This window comes from Heteronotia binoei, chromosome 12, assembly GCF_032191835.1.
Source record: "Heteronotia binoei isolate CCM8104 ecotype False Entrance Well chromosome 12, APGP_CSIRO_Hbin_v1, whole genome shotgun sequence".
Taxonomy (NCBI): Eukaryota; Metazoa; Chordata; class Lepidosauria; order Squamata; family Gekkonidae; genus Heteronotia; species Heteronotia binoei.
The window spans coordinates 44,924,605-44,944,721 of NC_083234.1; the positions used below are offsets into that span (position 1 = coordinate 44,924,605).

The window sequence follows — 20,117 nt, forward strand, 5'->3', positions numbered from 1 at the left end:
AAATTGCAAGCACTTTTGGGTCCTGAGCTTTGGAGATCTACCTGGCCTCCTTTAACCATACCCATTTAGTGCCAACCCCTTCCATTTTTTGCCACACCTTGCCCCAATGTTATGATGGTACCTGCATACCTTAATCTTAATGCTGGTGTTTCATACCTTACCAAATTAACTACTAGATTCTGTGCATAGGCAATCAAATTCTGCGCACAATAAATTTAAGTCCTGCCCTTTTGAGACTTGACTTAGACTTCATCACAAGGTCTACTATATAGTTCTTGATTTTTAGTTACCAGGTGTTATGTATTTTATATTTTATTCTCTTTCTATGCAGTTTTACATAGATTTTTGCTAAATTTTCTATTCTTATTTTAACTGGAGTTTAACTTGAATATCTGTATACCTGATAATGTTTTTGTCAGTTGGATCTGGTCACTGACCATAATAATAAAACTGAACTGTACCTGACCTACTCATGCCTTGTTCTCAGGGCCAAATTACATGTTATAATCAGTGTTCCCTCTAAGCTGTTAGTGTGAGCTGGCTCACAGTTTTTTAGCCTCTGGCTCACACATTTTTGTCTTGGCTCAGGAAGAATGGCCCCAGACCAACTGATTTGTGTAGTAGCCAAATTGCTTGCTCACAACTTTAATGCTGGCAGCTCACAAAATAAAATTTTTGCTCACAAGACTCCACAGCTTAGAGGAAACATTGGTTATAATGGAATTCCATGGCTAGGGCATCTAATATGCTATCTGCTTTATAATCATATAAAAAGAGTTGTGGAGAAAGAAAACCAAATAAGGACTATGGCTCTGGGGATGGGAGTGGGGATTAAATCTCCCCAATAGTACTGTTTCCCCAACAAAAAGGCCTCTTTCCCATGGCAGTTTTTAAGCCTAGCAGGGAAAAAAGACTGGTGGTATATTAATAATAATAATAATAATAAAAAAAATTATTTGTATCCCGCCCTCCCCGCCGAAGCAGGCTCAGGGCGGCTAACAGGACATTGTCTACACCATGATAGCTGTGTCTATCTTTTTTTTTTCTTACCAGAGCTTAAGATATGTGGGGAGGGAGGAAATCAATAAGGGAAATAGTGCATGTATGCTACAGCCCTGATCCACATTCCCTCACCTACAAAAAGCTTTTCACCGCTATATAAGACATTTGCAGTTTTAATCAATCACAAAGCTCTGGTTTAACATGTGACCATCACTGAGCTAAGCCTATGTTTGGACTATAGGTGGTACAGGCTCACATGGCTGAATGTCATTTCACCAATTGCACTCTGCATTCTCACAATATGCTGTATAGCAGAGGTGGCCAAACTTGCTTAATGTAAGAGCCACATAGAATAAAGTCAGATGTTTGAGAGCTGCAAGACATGAACTTCAGATGTTTGAAAGCCACAAGACAAGGAAGGAAGGAAGGAAGGAAGGAAGGAAGGAAGGAAGGAAGGAAGGAAGGAAGGAAGGAAGGAAGGAAGGAAGGAAGGAAGGAAGGAAGGAAGGAAGGAAGGAAAACAAATAGATGAGAGACGGAGGAGGCGGAAAGAAAGCAACTTTACATGCATTCTCCAAGCTACCAGCTGGCTTGGCTTGGAGAAGTGATTTAAAGAGAGAAATGCCTTCTCCAAGCCAGCAAACAGTGGTTGAAGGCTTTGAGGGTCACACAGTATATGTGAAAGAGCCACTTGTGGCTCCCAAGCTGTGGTTTGGCCACCCCTGATGTATAGAAACTATCACTTCCAATGATTTATGTGAATATAACAAAATCCATGATGCACTGAGACTGTGGAATAAATATGTATGTGGGAATGAGATGCAGTATTTATGAGATCCATGCAAAAAGAGATTATTCATGGCCAGAGAGGTTCTTTTTGTTCCAGGTAATTTACTGCAAGAGTTCTTCTGCTGTTGCCATTCTAATCACACTGCCTTTCCCTGTCCATATCCCCCATATCAGTGAAGCCTATGCTGCTTTTGTCAGGGGCCCCATTGCATCATGGGCATTGGAATAGAATAGCCCATATATGGCTTACCTTGGTACGTGTCTCAATGTGAGCTCCTCGGTCAAGCAGTAAGCGCACCATGATGATATTGCCACGACGGGAGGCGATGTGCAGTGGGGTGATGCCGTTCTGCATTTTGGGAGAGCAGAGAGGGGGATATATGAAGCTGAGTCATACTGCTGACTCACCCAGTATCTCTCCCCTGTCCGACAGAAGTGCTCCAAAGGTCTCAGGCAAGAATCAGGTAACTAATGCTCTTTTAAATTGGAGTTACCAAGGACTGGGACTTCACAAAGCATATGTTTTAACACTGAGCTATGGCCCTTCTATCAGTACTCCGGTTTAGGACTGTGCGTGTGTCTCTTCCCAGCTTTTCCTTACAGGAAACTGTGGACAGGGAGTAAACCTGGAGTTTCTTGTCTGCTGTTTTACTGAGCAGAAGACAAGCAGAGACCATGGATCATTTTTCTTCCTGCATAGGAGCTAGGATATATCCATCTTTGCATGGCATCAGCTCCCAACAAGGTTGGGCAGATTCTCAGGGCCCATGGATGAAGGGCCCACTGAGCCTATAGCTTCAGACTGACCCTCTTCATCTTGTTCTAGCGCTGCCCAAGAGACCATTGAGGATGGCCCATTGAGAAGAGAAGCATGCATTATTGCTAGAGGATGGGTGTCTTCTGCAGTTAGATGCTTCTTGAAAGTTCACAAGCAGAATCCTAAGGCCAGAGCCATCCCTTGCTATTGCCCCCCAGCAGCTGCCATTCAGAGGTATAGTGCTTCTCAGCACTGATGTTCTATTTGGGTCTCATGAGCTTCCCTCTACGAATGTGTGTCTCCATTTAATGTCCATGGTCACCACATCTTGGGACAGTCATCTGCATAAGTTAATTATGCATTGTTTGATGAAGAATTTTCTTTTGATTGTTCTGAATCTACTGCCAGTAAATTTAATTAAGTGACCCCCCACCCACAAGCATGCCACAAGGCAGAAAAAAAGTGTCTCTGTCTCACTTTACCCGTTGTCTCTATCAATAGAGATATACCAATATTCTCTAAAGAGAAAGTACCCTACACCCATTTATCATTTTGGTTACCCTTTTCTGCACTTTTCACAGTTCTACAATACCCCTGTCAAGGTGGAACAGCTTGATTTAAAGAATTCCAAACACAACTATACAATCTATCTATATTTAGATTTATAACAGGCAATTATGATACTGACTTTTTCCCCAGTCCTTTTCCTAATAACCCCTAGAGCGGAGTTTGCCTTTTTCACTGCAGCTGCACATTGGGATGACCTTTTCATTGATCAAATATAATATTTTGTGGATCAAATAAACCTAGCAGGAGGCATCAAGAAAAGCAAATGGACAGATTGGCTGATAAGAAGTGGAACTCCACAATCATGGCAATAGCTTTTTCCTCTGAGAGGCTGGCTCTTTCTTAACAGGCTGTGGTTTGTATGGAACCAGGAAAAGGTACAAGATGGGCTGCCCTGGGGGGGATGAACCAAATGCAACATCCTAGAGTTCAGGTTCCCCTGCTGTGGCCTAGTTCTTCACAATAAGATGGTAGACTCTACCATAATGTACTTATAAGGGCATCACTGGGCTGTACTACTACAGACTGTAATTGTGGACTGACAGGCAGAGATACAAAATTCCAGTGGCCCAAGGGGCCTAAAGAGCCTGGTAAGGCAAAATGCCTCAGGAAACTGCAATGGTCTATCTATTCTAAGTAAGATTTTTTAAAGTGTTCTTTTGGAGGCACAAATGTGGTACAGAACTAACCAGAGGGAATCTTTGTATGGGGGCCAATGAAGGCTCTCAGTGGTCAAGGACACCTGATGAAATTCTCCTCTGTATAGAATAGTATCTTTACATACTTAAAAAAGGGGTTCTAACTTGGCCATCCACCAAGATCTGCTATTTTTCTGAATGGATGCAATTTTTTTGCATGGAGCAGCATTTGGTCATGCAATCTCCCAAGCTCTAGGCCACAGTGGTACCAGCCAAGATAAGATGTAAGCCCCACCCCACCCCTGTCAGTGATCACAGTGCCAAAGTTCAAGGCCTGCCAGTGTCAGGAGAAGACTCTGTGCTTACCTGGGGAGTGAAGTTGACGCTTGCGCCGCGGTTCAGTAGTAACTGGGCCACATTGAGGTTCTCGTAGTGAGCGGCAATGTGCAGTGGGGTAAAACCAGTCTGTGGGAAAGAATTTGTGAAGGGAAGTAGTGGGAGATAAAAAAAATCAAGGCAGTAAACTGACTGAGCAAGCAGCCCTGGAACCCACACCGGCAGCCCACACTGAGAGCACTTGAAAATGGGATCAAGTCTCTGGCAGAATTTTTCATTAGACTTCAGAATGGCCTGAAAGGCCAAGGCACAGTTCTAACTGCTGAATCTAAGCAAGACCGATCCTATGAAGTACTTGGGGATGGGAGACCAGCTTGGAACCCTAAGCTCTAGAGAGGAAGAGGAACAGACAAATGCATCAATAACTGCACTGAGACCTCAAGCATCAATCCTCGCCTTCTATTTGCTGTCTTTTAATGTTTACATTTAATGAGCACGGAAATAAAGGATTAGTATCCTTTCTGCATTGACATAAACCACAGAATAACATGGCGTTTGCTCACTGTTAGAACTCTGTCTAGGGCAGTGATGTTCTGTATTCTTGTGTTTGGGGGGGGGGGGCACAGTGGCAGCGCTTCTAGCCCCACTGGTGGACCTCTTGATGGCACTTGGGTTTTTTGGCCACTGTGTGACACAGAATGTTGGACTGGATGGGCCATTGGCCTGATCCATCATGGCTTCTCTTATGTTTATTTCAACTCTTATTTTAAGGGTCATAAAGAAGGTCAAGGAGCTCAACCCAGTAGAAAGTGCCCCCCTTAACTCGCATGCAATTAAAGCCAGTGTGTGGTAGTGATTTGACTTAAAACCTGAGAGACCCAGGTTCAGTCCTTAGTCTGCCATGCAACTTGCTCAGTGACTTGAGGCCAGTAATCCTCTACAGCTTATCCTACCTCACAAGGCTGTTGTGAGGATGAAAAGGAAGGAGAACCATGTATCTTGCCCTGAGCACCTTGGAGGAAGAGCAGGATTAAAAATGTACTAAACAGATATACAGATAAAAAGGGAGCTGTTTTCACCCACTGAGGTGGGTCAGGGCTTCGTCTGTCTCTGTCATATCAATTGGGAGTGCAGCATGAGCTCTGAGGCCCACATTCAAAACCCCCCCTTTTCATTTCAGACAGGACCCTTGGAACAACACTTGCTTTGTCCCACCCTCAAATAAAGCAGTTTGGCACCTTGAAGACACATGACAGCATTACGCTCATCTTAGCTGTGTGAAAAGCTGCACATCACCCAGACAGGGGCCACACCTCCCAAAGGCACAGATCAGAGCCAGACATACCACAGACCACACCTGACAAAATTGCATACCTTGGAAAGGACATCGGCATTGGGGTCATTCTGCAAGAGCACAGCAGCCGTCCGTGTGTCATCGTTGCGAGCAGCTATGTGCAGCGCTGGGAGGCGCACTTTGCCCTTTGTCCCATAGTTAATCAGGTGGGCCACAACATTTTCGTGGCCTTGCTGAAGCGCCACCGCTAGTGGTGTGAAGCCATCCTGTCACAGATGAGGGAGAAACGCACATAGTGAGTGAAACGGGGTTGAAACCATATGAAGGCTGCCTATGGGATACGAAGCAGAAATATCTGGGCTAAGGGGAGAGGTACTCACTTCAGTGGCCACGTTCTGATTGGCCCCATTTTCCAGCAGGAACTTGACAACTTCCAGGTGGTTCTCTTGTGCTGCCATGTACAGGGGCGTGAAGCCTTTCTGCAAACAGAGAATCAGAACTTTCACTTCCAGCCATCCACAATAACCACTGCTCTAGCAGAAGGAAAGAGTGGAACAGCATGGAATTGATTGGATGTGTGTGTGTGGCGGATGTCACTGCTGCTGTTTCTCAGATTAAAATGTGTCAGGAACCTTACACAGTGAATAGCCAAATGAGGATGGGGCAGGCAGTCCTTGAGGGTTCTGGTTGCTACAGTGATGAGAGAATGCTAAAGGGTGAATGACGGGCGATGCAGTGACAGTTGGGGAAGTGTTGGTGGCAAGGAAAAAATGAGAGGAAATTCCTCAAAGGAACTATGAGGGGGCTGGAAAGATATCAAGCACACCATAATCTACTAGACAGTGGACTATTCAGCCAGCAACTGCAAGCCAGCGAGTGGGCCCACTCTGTTATGTATTTGCTGTGTTCGCTGTTAATAGGCTTGAACTTGAAGCATGCTTTCATTACTCTTCAGGATCCTGATGCCTACATTCCAGTTGGTTGTTTTTTTTTAACAACCGGCCAATCGGGATATGAGGCATTTCTTCCAGGAAATGCAAATGAAGGATCCTGGAGAGACCAATAGGAGGGATTGCCGCCAACTAGAGGGGGCGTGTTTAACTCAGCCACTGCATATATAGTGAGTGGAGTTGCCTGTGCTGTTCGTTACTATTTCTTCTTGAACAAACTGTTGCTGCTTGCTTAAGAACTGACTGAACTCACTTTACAATACAGTTAAAGTAAAAGTGCATTGAACTGATCACTTTTGTGTTCACTTGAGGGGAGAGGGGGAAGGAAGGTTCAGATTTTGAAGGGAAACTACATTTTGATTTTTTCCCCCCTAAGATAAATAAATGTATAATAGTTCAGTCAGTCAGGATTTGTTTCTCCAATATTTTTACTCCTGTAAATATTCCTAAATAAATAAATCTTTTGTTGTTGTTGAGGACTGGGCTCCCAAAACATCACACAACATTCTGACTGGGCATGAACAAGCACCTAGAAGACCAGGGAAACTTAAAAACTTGAGAAGAAAATTTCACAAATGCTTTTCATCCCCTCAAAAACAGAGAATAGCATTTCTGGACACCATCTCTTTGTCACACTCCAATGTGACAATTCAAAACAAAGATAGTCTTACACAACTAAAAGCAAATTCCATTATTAGGAGTTCCCTTTGAGTTTATTAGAAGTAAACAAATAATGATTTGGGACAAAATTAGGAGTATAAATGAAGTAAAAAATAATACATAACATTCAGTGATATTGCTGTAGTGGGAGAAACGCGCTCTGAACGGCCCTTCCTCTACTCTTACTGACAGGAACCCCAAGCTGGGGTCATAGGGACCTGCACTCTTAAGAGGGGGCTTGCCCAGGCGCATATCCAGGCTGTACATGTATGATGCCATTGGGATTTCCCACAGGGACAGTCCAAACAGAAGTGGAGAAAGTCAAGTTGCCAGCCTCAAGCTGGGATCTGCTGTTCTCCTAGAATTAAAGCTGATTCTCAAACTACAGAGATCAGTTCCCTTGGAGAAAATGGAAGCTTCAGAGAGTGGATGCAGCAGTATCACATCCCTGTTGAGCTCTCTTTCCTTCCCATACTCCCCAGGCACAGTCTCCTAATCTCTAGGAACTTCCCAAGTCAGAGACAGCAACTCTAGGAGATACTGATAACACACCTGTGCTGAATTCCACTTTCTCACTCAGATTCTGCCAAGCAAGGAACAATAACATTATCGGGAAGAAAGAAAACTTCCTGGCCCTGTTGCCAGAAAGCAGCACCAGCTTATGCAGAAACTCTGTGTTTCAGAGCTCATTATGCCACCCAATAAAAGCACTTCAAGTTTTCTTCCTTTAAGAAAAGGACTCAAAAATATGGCATTGCAAACCGGACCAAAAAGGATGGGATGGGTGGGTGAGAGTGTTTGCTTGCTCATCTCAGTCAGAATGACTGACAGTGATCTGGTACTGAAAATAGAAAGCCTGCCCTCTTAGGCCTTCCCTAAGCCTGTCATTCTTCATCTCCCCTACCTGAATGCTTCTAAGGCCCTGTTTCTCTCGATCTCCCTTGCACTCATTTGACCTTCAGACACCTCCTTATGTAATCCCAATACACAGAAGCAGACTGTAGCAGATAGGCTGTATACCTAACATATAGCCAGCAGGAGGCTCCTTTGACAAGTGATGATGCAGCTCCCGTTAGGAACCAAGATGCCCTGCAGACATTTAACCAGAACAGAGAACCCTCTTGATGCCTTCCCCCAGCAGTAGCCAGGAAGGTGACATGGGAAAGGATAGACAGCAGAAAGAGCAAAGCAGGTGGGAATAGTTCCAAAGCACATAAGGTGTTTGGGTCCCAGTGAATCAAGCCCCCAAGATAAATGACTATGGCTGAAAGCTTTACACCAGCAAATTAATCAACTAACATTTTAGTAGGTCAACTGATAGGTTTAAAGCCCTAGTAACTATCTGCTGGGTTGAGTCAGGCTCAGCTTCCTTTTAAAAAAAATGCATTAATCAATGGGTGGCAATTTTAATTGGCGAATCTGAGAGTAAAGGGCAAACAGTTTGGAATTTTGAATCTATTTTGGTTCTTGTGTGTTACTTCCAAAGGATGCAAAGAAAAATATTAAGACAGCCTTTCCTTTTGACAATGAGTGGTAACTTTAAAAAAAAAGGTTGTATATCTCACACTCCCTCCAATGTTTTTGAAAAAGAGAGGCGTCAGTAATATGTAACTAATTAAATGTAAGGAATTGATTAACTGGTTAAAAAGGCAGATGCTTAATGAATTACAGACTGTTTAATTGGATGGGAGCCCTCCTTCATGTTCTCATTTGCTTTTGATGACAATATTGTAAAACCATTCAGTATTCAGCAGAGTTGCACATATTATAAACTAGGAGCCAAGAACTGGAGCCTGCTGGGTGCAGAGTACAATCCCATCCTTTGCTTTTTGAAGCTCCATGTAGCAAAAAGCAAAAACCAGGAAGCTGACCAAGGAGGTGGGTGGCCATCCATACTGGTGATTGCATGGGGATGGCAGGTTAAAAGCTGTGCAGGGCTGCCACGGGGTGTCTCCAGAGCTACTTGCTCCTTCTTATGTTGTTTGTTTATAGGTTGATTATGTTTCACTTGCTAATATGTATTTCTCCATAGTGGTTTTAAGTCAATGGCCCCACAGCATAAGAGCAGCAATTAGTATTAGATGCAAGATTCAGATCTGGAAAATCAGCTTTCAACTAAGCAGAAGACTGAGTGCCTCTTCATCTCCTTGGAGGTGGCCTATCTAATAGGCTCCCTGGCTCATCTAATAGGCTCACCCAGGTGATCACTTGAGGTGGAGGAGCATCAAACCCAGCCCTACCTGTGCCTCATCTGCCTGCCCACAGCATTAGAGTATGCTGCAGCACACCACAGCCCAGGTGGCACTCTTGGCTCTCATGTGTGACCCACTGTGAGCATGCTCCTTCCCTCTCATTGGGGGTAGTGTCTTCCTCCTTCCTTCTCATTCCTTTTGGCATACGGCCATAGGTGCAGCTCTTTTCCAGGGCTGTTTTTACCTCCCAATGTGCACCTGCTGGGAGGTGTGGCACTGCAACAAACCACAGCCCTGGTCCTAGTGATGCTGGTGTGAGTGAGGGGGTCACTTCTCCATGGTGGCAAGGAGGAAGGTGGTGGTGGCAGCTTCCTCACAGTGTACGGGTGGGAGAAGGAGGGCAATGGTGGCTTCCCCATAGCATGTGGGGGTTCCAAAGTCATTTGCCTAGGTCACCAAAATTCCTTGTGCTAGCTCTGGAGAACAATCGGAGCCCTTCTCTGACTTGGGAAATTTCAGCAGGCATCTCCTCCAGGACCTTAGTTAATCATATGTTTAGAACCATAATGATTACAAATGTGCAGCATTTTTGTTTTAAGTAAAGCAGTCAAGCAGATATATTCAGAATGCTGAATTCTGCATCCCATACTATGTTCCTTTTCAGTTCTTTGCATAGAGTTCCATAGCTCTTTCATTCTTTTCTGTAACTGCACCTTGTATCTTAATTCACTTAGGATAGCTAAATAGCAAGGAGAATGGTGAAACTGCCCTTGAGTTACATCACCAACAGCTGAAAGGTCACTTAAAAAAACACTCAGTTTGTATAGAGCCCTTCCCCTGCCTGTAGCCCAGCCTCTTGCACAGCCCCCATACCCCTGCCCCAGTCCTGAAGCTGGACTGATGAAGTACCAAATGGGCCCATCTCTGGGGAAAAGATGGCTTACCTGTGACTGTGCATTGACATTTGCCCCAAAATTGACCAACTCCCGGACCACATCTTCTTGTCCTGCCAGGGCTGCAATGTGCAGAGCCGTATTTCCTTTCTGTGGGAGAAGATATGCAAGAAAGATCAGATGGGCTACAGGCAGGCTAGGAAGAAATCAGCTCAAGACATGTACAGAAGATCAAGTTGTTGTTTTTAAATCCAGATTAATTAATTGAGATAAACAAGCATCGCCTTAGCGAGGTACATCTATATTATATTTGTTTTATGTTAATTTAACATTGTGTGGTTCATCCAAAGAATCCTGAGAAGTGAAGTTTGGTGAGCATCAACCTGGAGTGCAACTGCTGGAGTGACCTTGGCTCATAACTCTCTCAGAGCTGTTCTCTCAAGAGCAATTTTTGTAAGTGCTCTCTAGGCCCTACCTACCTCATGGGGTGTCTATTCTGGGGAGGGGAAGGGAAAGAAGATTGTAAGCTACTCCAAGAGAAAGATGGGGTATAAATCCAGTCTCCTCTCCTTCTCTTCTGTTAAGACATCCTTAATTCTTCTTATAGAACTACAGTTCCAAAGAATCTGTGCATAACAAAATGCCATTAAGGCTGTGGTGCTGATATGTTCTCAGCTGAGTGTTTGCCTTTTCAATGCATCACTTTATAGCAGATTTAGGATTCTCATCTGTATTAGTAGTTTTGTCTTCTTATTCTTTTTAACTGTAGAAAAAAGCTGTCCAGAAGTGCAGCTAAAGCATACTGAGAGATAACTAGGCTTTGTAATGATCTTAATCCAGCATCCCAAATTTGTGAGCTAGAAGTGTTAAAGCAATGTCTGTATTCCATGAATATGAGGGCTAAACTGAAACTTAATCCAGACAAGACAGAAATGCTGAGGTGGGGGAACTGATGCAAAAAGTGGTCTTCAATCAGTTCTAGATGGAATTACACATCTGTTGAGACATCAAGTATGTAGTTCAGGCCAACTTAATGTTACAAAATCCTTATGTCTGTTGGGGATTTTGTGTCAGCCTGCAATGGGCACTTTATGCTCCTCTGACATATGACAGTCCTTTTCTGCTCAAGAATGTGGCAAGAAGGGGGAAGCAGCTTCATACCTTCATACTACCCCATACTATACTAGCCCCACTATTGACTCTGTTGCAAAAAAATTCATGGAACTGAGCATCCTGTGCGTTCATGTGTGCCTCCCCTACCACACAAGCAGGCATTCTTGCTTCCATTTCAGTTTGAAACAAAATTATAATTAGCACTATGTCTACATTGAAGTTCTGACTAGCCACACCAAACCACAGTTTGCAACCAGGATAAGAAGCAGGGTTGCAAACTACATGTCATTAACAATGATTAGTTAAGAAACTGGTGCTGACATAGTGCTAACCATTGTTATTTCCTGTGCTTTGTATGAGTAGCAGCCCAATTTGAACAAGAATGGCAAAGTCCCAGGCTAAGTGCTTTTCTTCCACTAGTGTCATGTTTAAATGAAGTCTAAACATGCAGTCAAAAGTGCGTGTGCATGTGTTACCAATTGTTGATTATTCGTGATCATTTGTATGTTGATGAATAAACTATAAAGTTTCTGCAGTCTGAACATCGGATATTGCAAGCTCCTCATTAGGCACACAAGACCTTGCAATAAATAAATACACACAGGAGCACCCTGAACAATAGTTTTACTTCCCTAGTATAAGATTGCATCTGGTTCACACATGAATAACTGGCATATGTTCAACACCTTCATTTCCCTCTCTGGTGGACAGACATATTAGTCTGCTGTAGGAGAACAGAATTCGACTCCTGCAGCACCTTAAAGACCAACAACATTTTCCAGGATTAAGTAATTCACACGTCATCCATTCCATTTGCACCTGACAATATAAGCTTTGACTCATGAAAGCTTATATGCTGGAAAATTCTGTTGGACTTCAAAGTGCTACTAGACTCAAATTTTATTTCCCTTTTGGTATAACATCCCTAAGAAGCCCATTGGTCCCATAAAAACATTTTCTTGACATTCCTTTCACATACCAGTTATTCTAGCATCTCTTTTACCACCTTCCTTACGTTATTTTTCTGTAGTGAATTCTGCAGTGAGACCCATTTGGTTCCAGAGCCATAGGATGCAATGAACAGAGAACTGAGATATCCACCAGAAAGAGATTCCAGCTGGCTGACTATGAATTACTAGCTCTGCAGCACAAGCAGGGAAGGGGAATGATCTGCTACTGCAGCAGGCATTTTCCTTAGATCACCTGGTCTTCTCCCCGCCATGGAGATGGTAAAGAAGCAAGAGCCTTTGCTAGCTGGGAGGTTAGCAACCCCTTATTGAACCTCCCATTCCCTGGCAAAGGTTAAGACAGGAAAGCCCTGACTTCCTCGGCACAGCAGGCTCCCTGTCACGGGAGTCTTGACTGAAAGCATGAAAGAGCTTGCCAGAGCTTCTGCCAGGAATGGTGGAATCATTATGGGCTGTACTAGCTTTTAGGTGAGGACAACACAAATGCCTACAGCTCAAAGCTGGTCACGTGGAGTACAAGGGAAACTTTGAAGAGCAAGGCAGAGCAGGGGTGACATGAGTCTACCCAGCAGAGAAATGTGCCAGGACCACCCAAGCTTGTGCTGAATCATTGCCACATAAATCAGGCAGGGCAAGGCTTTTGTGACATGCCCCATGTCACTGCAACACAGAACATGGCAACCCCAAACATTAGAACTCACTCTCCCACAGGCTCCATTCAGCCTGCCAAGTCATTCCCTCCACAAGCTAGAAAAATTATAACTTTTATGTTCATTTTTTTAAAAAGTGTTTCATGGCATGGAGGGTAAACATCATCACCTAGTAAATAACATACCAATAAGCCTCTGAGAGGACACTTTTGTCTGGGTCTGTCTTAGAATCCTAGCAGCCACTGGCCCCTCATTCCTGGTTGTAGCAAATAAGGAATGGAACTGTTCCTAATTTTAACTAACGACATTTGGCTCATTCCATTAACAAAATATAACTAGCATCCACACAAAACTGCAATTTCTGGGATTCTTATAGGAATGCCTAGACAACTTGGCTGCTTTCCAAAAAGTTTAAGCACCTGCAAAGACAAACAAAGACTCCCAGCTACGCTCCCTTGCTTCAATTGGTTTTCCCTTTGAAGTAATGATTCGGTCAGGGTGCCAACAGCCAGCTCTGGCCAGAGGATGTAAACTCAAGGAGACTAATCAAGGAAACCTCCCTGCACCAATAAGCAATAACCTTATAAAGGCTTGCTTGCCAGTATGACCAACTAAAGGTTCGAACAGGCCTGATGAAGATCATGACTCCATCTGTCTATAAAACATAAACTGCAGGTTCACACAGCCTCTGTTTGCCTCAGGACCACAAAGGGAAGGGAGAGGTGGTTTAACCCTTTAGTCTCCACTTGTCTTCACTATTCAAATTAGCATTTCAAAGGGAAACAAACTGATTTTAAGGTAGGTTCAGGTGGGTAGCTGTGTTGGTCTGAAGCAACAGAATGAAGCTTGAGTCCAGTGGCAACTTTAAAACCAACAAAGTTTAATTCTGGGTATAAGCTTTCAAAAGCTGACATCCAGTAATAAACTTTTAAAATACTAAGTATAAATGTCATCTGTTTAAGCTCTAGAAAGTCAGTTCTTGTTGGATATGGAACAGTTTTGCCCTCAGCTTTACTGGAACCAGGTTCTGTAATTATATAATTGCCAACTGGACAGTAACAACAACAAAAACCCTGTTCTTTTAGTAGAGATTTAATGAGTGGAAATGGGCAGCTGAAATTTCCCATGGCATGAAGTTAAATAATATCACTCAATAACGGTTTCTCATTCAAACTGATAAAGGAACAGGTTAAGAGAACAAATTAAGACCTGGCAATTCTCTGTAAACACCATCCCCATCTCAGCAGCTTTGGGCCTTACCTTGGTGGTGGTTTCCAAAACAATTTCCTTGTGCAGCAGCTCTGCCACCATCTTCACGTGTCCCTCCTTGGAAGCCAGGTGCAAAGCATTTAACCCATTCTGGAAAAAGGGAAGAGTGTATGAGATCCTGGCCTCAGCTTGCTTGCTCTTAGCTGGCCCTGTCCTGCAGCAGTTGGTGCCAGTTAAAAGGGCTATATATGACTTCTAGCAATGACCATGGATGCAACAGGTGGGGAGGAAATGTCAGTATCTTCCTGCGTTGTTGGAATGTGTGTCTAAGAGAACTGGGCAATCCTGAATCATCTGGTTGACCCTGTTTAAGGATACAGTCCAATACACGTTGAGCTGTTTGCAAACCTAATAATTTCTGCATGAATTAAAGTTCCCCATAGATGGAGATGTATGGAAACATCAAGGAAACAAGATTCTTATGCCTTTGGAAAGCCTGATCTAATCAAAATTACAAACTGGGTAAGAATCAGAATGAAAATGGACACATATCCATACAGATTAAAACATGGTATGTTCTTCAATGCAAATTTTGAAAACAGATTTTCTATGGATGCCCGGATGCCATGAATACATACATGAAATGATACACATGATGGAAATGGCAACTTGACAGATATTGAGAAAACTGTTCAATATACATCCTAAACCCTAGTTGCATTTGTTACTTCTTGTAAACAAAAAGCCATGAAACTACAAGAATCAAAAATTAGAGCACATGCGTTCATTTCCCTTAAAGTTTTTTGTTGCAAGAGAGAAATTCAATGGGTAACCTGAGAGACTCACTTTTCAATTTTTTAAAAGTAACACCTTGGAGATAAATCTGTGGTGCCACTCTTTGCAGCAAGTCAGTGCTGGGGAGACAAACAGGCACATTTTGGGGGAAGACTGGAAAGCAGGACTGACAGGGTAGCGTGTGGGCTTGAGCAAGCATGTGGATCCCATCAGCCGGCCCCTGACTGACCAACCCTCCATAGACCCATAGCCCCTGTGTTGCGGCAAGCAAGGCAGCTAGCCAGGCCTCCTCTTGATATCAATCTCAGCAAGGAAAGAAAGGGAGACCATACCCAGGCACAACGGACACCTGAGCTGTACACACAGCCTTCTACCATGCAGAATTTTGCAAAATAAATACAATTAAACATGAAAAGAATCTAGTAATTAATTGGGAAAGGAAAAGCCAAGCAGGGGGAAAGGAAGCAACTCTCCTTCCTCACTCACTTGGGTTAGGGGTTGCCAACTAGGTGGGGCTTGAAGACCCTCCATAATTATAATTTATCTCCATATGACAGAGACTGGCAGCCCTGGAGAAAATGAAGAAGACTGCAGATTCATACCCCGCCCTTCTCTCTGAATCAGAGACTCAGAGCGGCTTACATCTCCAATATCTTCTCCTCCCACAACAGACACCCTGTGAGATGGGTGGAGCTGAGAGGACTCTCACAGCAGCTGCTCTGTCAAGGGCAACCTCTGCCAGAGCTATGGCTGACCCAAGACCATTCCAGCAGGTGCAAGTGGAGGAGTGGGGAATCAAACCCGGTTCTCCCACACACTTAACCACTGCACCAAACCGACTGCTTTGGAAAGCAGAATCCAGGGAATTATACCCCTGCTGAGGGCCTTCTCTTCCCTTTTGCAAACCTAGTCATCTCCAGGCTGCACTCTCAAATCTCCAGGAATTTTCCAACTTGTAAATGGCAACCCTACAACACATGCCAATATCTCATAAAAAGCCAGCTGGGCTCTTTCCTCCTAAGTCAGTTGGCCACCTTCCTTTTAGGTCCTTGACAGGAATACCAACCTCTAGGTGGGGCCTGGAGATCTCCTGTAACTGCAGCTCATCTCTGGACTACAGAGATCAGGACCCCCAGAGAACATGGATGCTTGAAGCATCTATGGCCTTGTACTCCACTGAGGTCCCTGTCCTCCCCAGGGTTCACCCCAAATCTCCAGGAATTTTCTAACCTGGAACTTGCTGGTTGCTGGGGTAATTTGGCAAGCCTATCAATGCAATTAGCTCCAAGTCATCATTGCTAATTAGGCTTCTTAATAATCCTCTGAATGTTCTTCTGTTTTGACACTTCTCCCACCCCATACAGTGCTCATGAGCTTGCCTTCTACTTTGTTCTCATCTCCCTGTACAAAAAAAGCCCTGGGTCTCAGTATGGTTCAATGCCACAGCTTCCACCCTTCAAAACATCCATTTCTCTAGGGGAGCTGCTCTCTACCAGCTCCAGATCAGTTGTAAAAATGGGAGATCTCAAGGCCCCACCTGGAGGCCGGCAATCCTACCAGGCACAAACATGTGCTTCAGAAGAGTAAGTGGCACCATTGTGAAGGCAGAACCAGGGCCTCAATACAAATAAAGGGGCTTTTCACTTGGAATCTTCCCACCACTCACAGGAGAGGGATTCAGGATCCCATACACAGGACCACGGATGAACTGTGTGGAGGCAGGGGTTAGGGAGCACCCCTCAGGCTTCTCTCTGTGTGTTTTATCCTCTTGCCACCTTTTTTATTATCTTCTTCTGTGTGAGTTGTCTCCCCATGGACTTTTTTGTTTGTTTATATTTTCCCACCCCCACCCCTTTCTCTTGTCTGTTTATGTATGCTTGGTCACCATTTTGTAGTGCCACCTACCATCCCATCTCAAAACTCCAAAGCTGCTCACACGCTCAAAAAGCTTGGGAACCCCTCATCTATATCACAGTGGTATTTGTGGTAGTGACCCCAGACTCAAGGAGTTGCAGGCAGAACTATATCTTGCAACCACTGGCTGATTTTGCTGCTGCAGTCTTAAAGAAGGATAAGGCAAATAAAAGAGTCTACAAAGGTGAAGACAGCAGGCCAAGGCAAGTCAGGGAGGGAGGTGAGGAAAAGAAGGCTGGAGGAAAAGCAGTACAGAAGAGTGAAGGGAAGAGAAGACCAAGAGGGATGTGTCTGAGATGGAAATTGGTAGAGACAACGGGCCGGAGTGGTGAGGGCACACGCAGGCAGGAGCTGCATTGCTGAGGAAAGCTTGAACTTCACATATTGATTCAAAATAACCAGCCATCTCTTTGGCTGCAAGCTTCTAGCCCCAAGAGGCTTCCTGCTTAAGACTCTTTGCATCCTTTTGGCTAGACGCAGGCATCCAGGGCCAAGCGAAGGCACCTTTTCTCTCATTACAGCTGGGCAGCTAAAACAGCACGTGACTGAAGAAGATGGCAGATGCAGGTACTCTGACGATGTGGATGAAGATGGAACCAAGGCTGGTGCACAGTCATACGGTGAGGTGATGATGATCAGGTGGTAGGATAAATTCTCGCTCTGTTTGTGTGAGAATACAGGGCTTGTGGGGTAGGTCTGACCACACGTATCCCTCTTTATCACATACAGGACATGTGAGGTTGGACCTTTACCACAAGTCTGATATTCCCCCAGGTGGAATGGCAAAGAGGCAGTCAAATCATGAGAGGAAGGTGTAATTAGCACCCAGGTCTTCTTAAAACAAGTTCCAGAGTTGCCATGAGTAACCCACCTACCCCCCACACACACCTGCAGCTTGCACAGTAGAGGCACAGTCTGACCTAGACCTATTCCCCGGACCCTCAGCTTTTCCTGGCCTCTGTACTGCTCTATGCAGCCTATTCTAAGACATGCTGCTTTTCAGAGCAGAAATTCTTGCCAGGTTGTGGCCCAAAAAGCCATTTGCAAGTCCAGAGCTCAGCTTTGGAACCTCACATCAGTGGGGTTTGTTTGTTTTTACTGAGGTAAAGGTATGCCACAAAGTATGTGATGAAATCTGCACAGCTGGAGCTGTTGCTCATAAGATTTTCAGGGCCTGGGGAGAAAAGACGTAAATGACACAGCATGAAAATATAAGAAGCAAATTTTGTGGATTTCCTCAAATTAGGTAACAGAATGTGGCTTTCTTGTGACACCCTGGCACAGAATTTAGGCTCTTAAGATGCAATGGCATGACTATTTCCTGCTAAAAACCAACCCTGAGCACATGAGAGCACCCCCCCACACACACACACAAACACACACGCTGCTATGCTGAGGAAGTTGAACAGTGTATAAAATCACCACAACTTAGTGCGTAGAACTTCCAGGAGCAGTGGCAATCTGCATATCTGAATACTACCCCCATTTATTCCCCTACAGACAGCAAACAAGTATGTAACAAAGGCGGCTTGGGCCTAATCTTCTCCCTGATGTGCTAGTTTTCTATGTGAAAGGGAAAGGTTGCAAGGTAGCCTTCCAACAGGTAATACCAGCATCCTGAAAGTTATATAATACTGCTTGAATAAATTGGCTCTTATGCTAACAGGGGTTCAGAGAAAAGGAAGTATTTTGTGCTATGGATTAGCGCCCAGCAGCAGGACACTCTCAGTTACCTTCCAGGAAGGAATATGTAGTCAAGTCATTTTTACAGCTATAACTGTAGAATCACTAGTTGTCATCAGTGGCAGTTTATCCACCCCATTCCCCATTCATGCAAGATTAAAAAGAGAACAGTACTCATTCCATATCCTATGGCATTGCAGAGCAATTCACTATATGGTGTGTAACTGCAATTTTATTTTTTTTAAAGAAACATTCTTCTGAGATCTGTGTTTTATGTTTTCAAATGAAAGTCTCTACCCATCATGTTTGCAGAAAAAATGCCGCAAGTCTCCATGCCCACCTGTTGCCTCTTGCTTTCTGACAAAAATCACAACTAATTGGCAATTTGAATAATAAATTATAGACAAACTAATCAAATATTTGCAAACACACTTTATCTGCATCATCAAATTGCAGAACTGGAGCTTCCTAGGAGTACAGTCTGAACACAACCCAGGGCCAGATGGGGGGTGGGAAAAAAAGGCTTCCCTGCAAGTCCCGTCTCTCCACTGAGCCAACAAGTACTGCCCCTCTGCAGGAAGATAACTCTTTCTTCAAAGGGCCAAGCATAAATCTTGGCTGTTAGCTTTGCTTTGAAGACGGTTATCAAAGGCGAACAAACAGCTTGTCTCCGGAGAGAGATGCTAATGTGAAGCTTGCCATAATGATGTGCTGAGCAGGGTAACAATCATGGCACAGAGGCCTAGCCCTGTGAGGCGGAGCGATCACCATCCTTTCAAGTAAAGAAACAAATGAAGTATTCTGGAAGAGCGCCTAATGCAGCTGGAAGCCGTGGGCCACGTACGGGAACGGATCGATACTCTGAAACCCACAGGGCTTTCACTGGCACTTAGCAGTGACGTTAAGGAAACAGGGACTGAATTTGCAACACATGAGCTGTGTCAGCAGACGACATCATCACACCTCTGCAGTGCCGGTTCCATGGTCCTGGGAGGGAGGGGGGTGGTTTCTGAGCAAGACAGTTCCAGAGGGGTAGCCGGGTTGGTCTACTGCAGCAAGCAGAATAGAATAAATGTTCATTTTTAAGGTGCCACTGTACTTCTGTTTTGTCTGAAGTCAACCTCAGTACTCAACTAAACAATACGCCTGATGCATAGGTGCCCAAAAGGACTCACAGTCAGATGTACATTGCAGAACTCCCTTAAATAGCAGTCATTTGCCTGGCCCACTGAGGGAGGGCTGCAAGGGGAGGGAGAAGAAGCTTCTGGTTTCCCTCCCAGCATCAAGCAAACAAGCACTGTTGAAGGTGAGATCCCCTGCTGTGCATCTAACTGCAAGTCTGGCCACACACCCTGGACCTGACACATGTTAGTCATGTTGTGTATTTTGGCTTTCAGTTGTCTCCTCCACAAAGCTAGGAAAAGGCAGGGCATGCAATCAGAGGATTTTCCTAGGCTGCCATTTTCTTCGGCTCTGTGAGAAGTGAGAATAGAGGCAAGGCAGTTGCGCTACTGGAGGCCGTTTGCTAATCTGGGGGGGGGGCACTCTTCTAAACAGAACAATAACCATATATAAGTATTATTAAAAGTATTTTGTTTTCACTTACAACTATGTAAGTAGTAAGTAATATTCTTTTATGAAAGTTATCTTCAGTGAATTTGAAAGTCTTCTTTTGGGAGATGTTTGTCCCGGCAGTTATATGGTGAC

General features: G+C 44.3%; 1 protein-coding gene across 5 annotated transcripts in view; it reads right to left on the minus strand.

The window, feature by feature from the left end:
* Window positions 1–20,117, minus strand: part of ANK1 (ankyrin 1) — a 228,175-nt gene that overhangs the window by 82,087 nt on the left and 125,971 nt on the right. For all 5 annotated transcript variants that reach the window (XM_060251576.1, XM_060251577.1, XM_060251575.1 and 2 more), the window contains exons 3-8: window positions 14,070–14,168; window positions 10,130–10,228; window positions 5,764–5,862; window positions 5,464–5,649; window positions 4,120–4,218; window positions 2,042–2,140 (exon numbers count right to left, since the gene is read on the minus strand). In XM_060251576.1, the coding sequence (XP_060107559.1) occupies window positions 2,042–2,140; window positions 4,120–4,218; window positions 5,464–5,649; window positions 5,764–5,862; window positions 10,130–10,228; window positions 14,070–14,168 (681 nt within the window). The remainder of the gene's footprint in view (window positions 1–2,041; window positions 2,141–4,119; window positions 4,219–5,463; window positions 5,650–5,763; window positions 5,863–10,129; window positions 10,229–14,069; window positions 14,169–20,117) is intronic.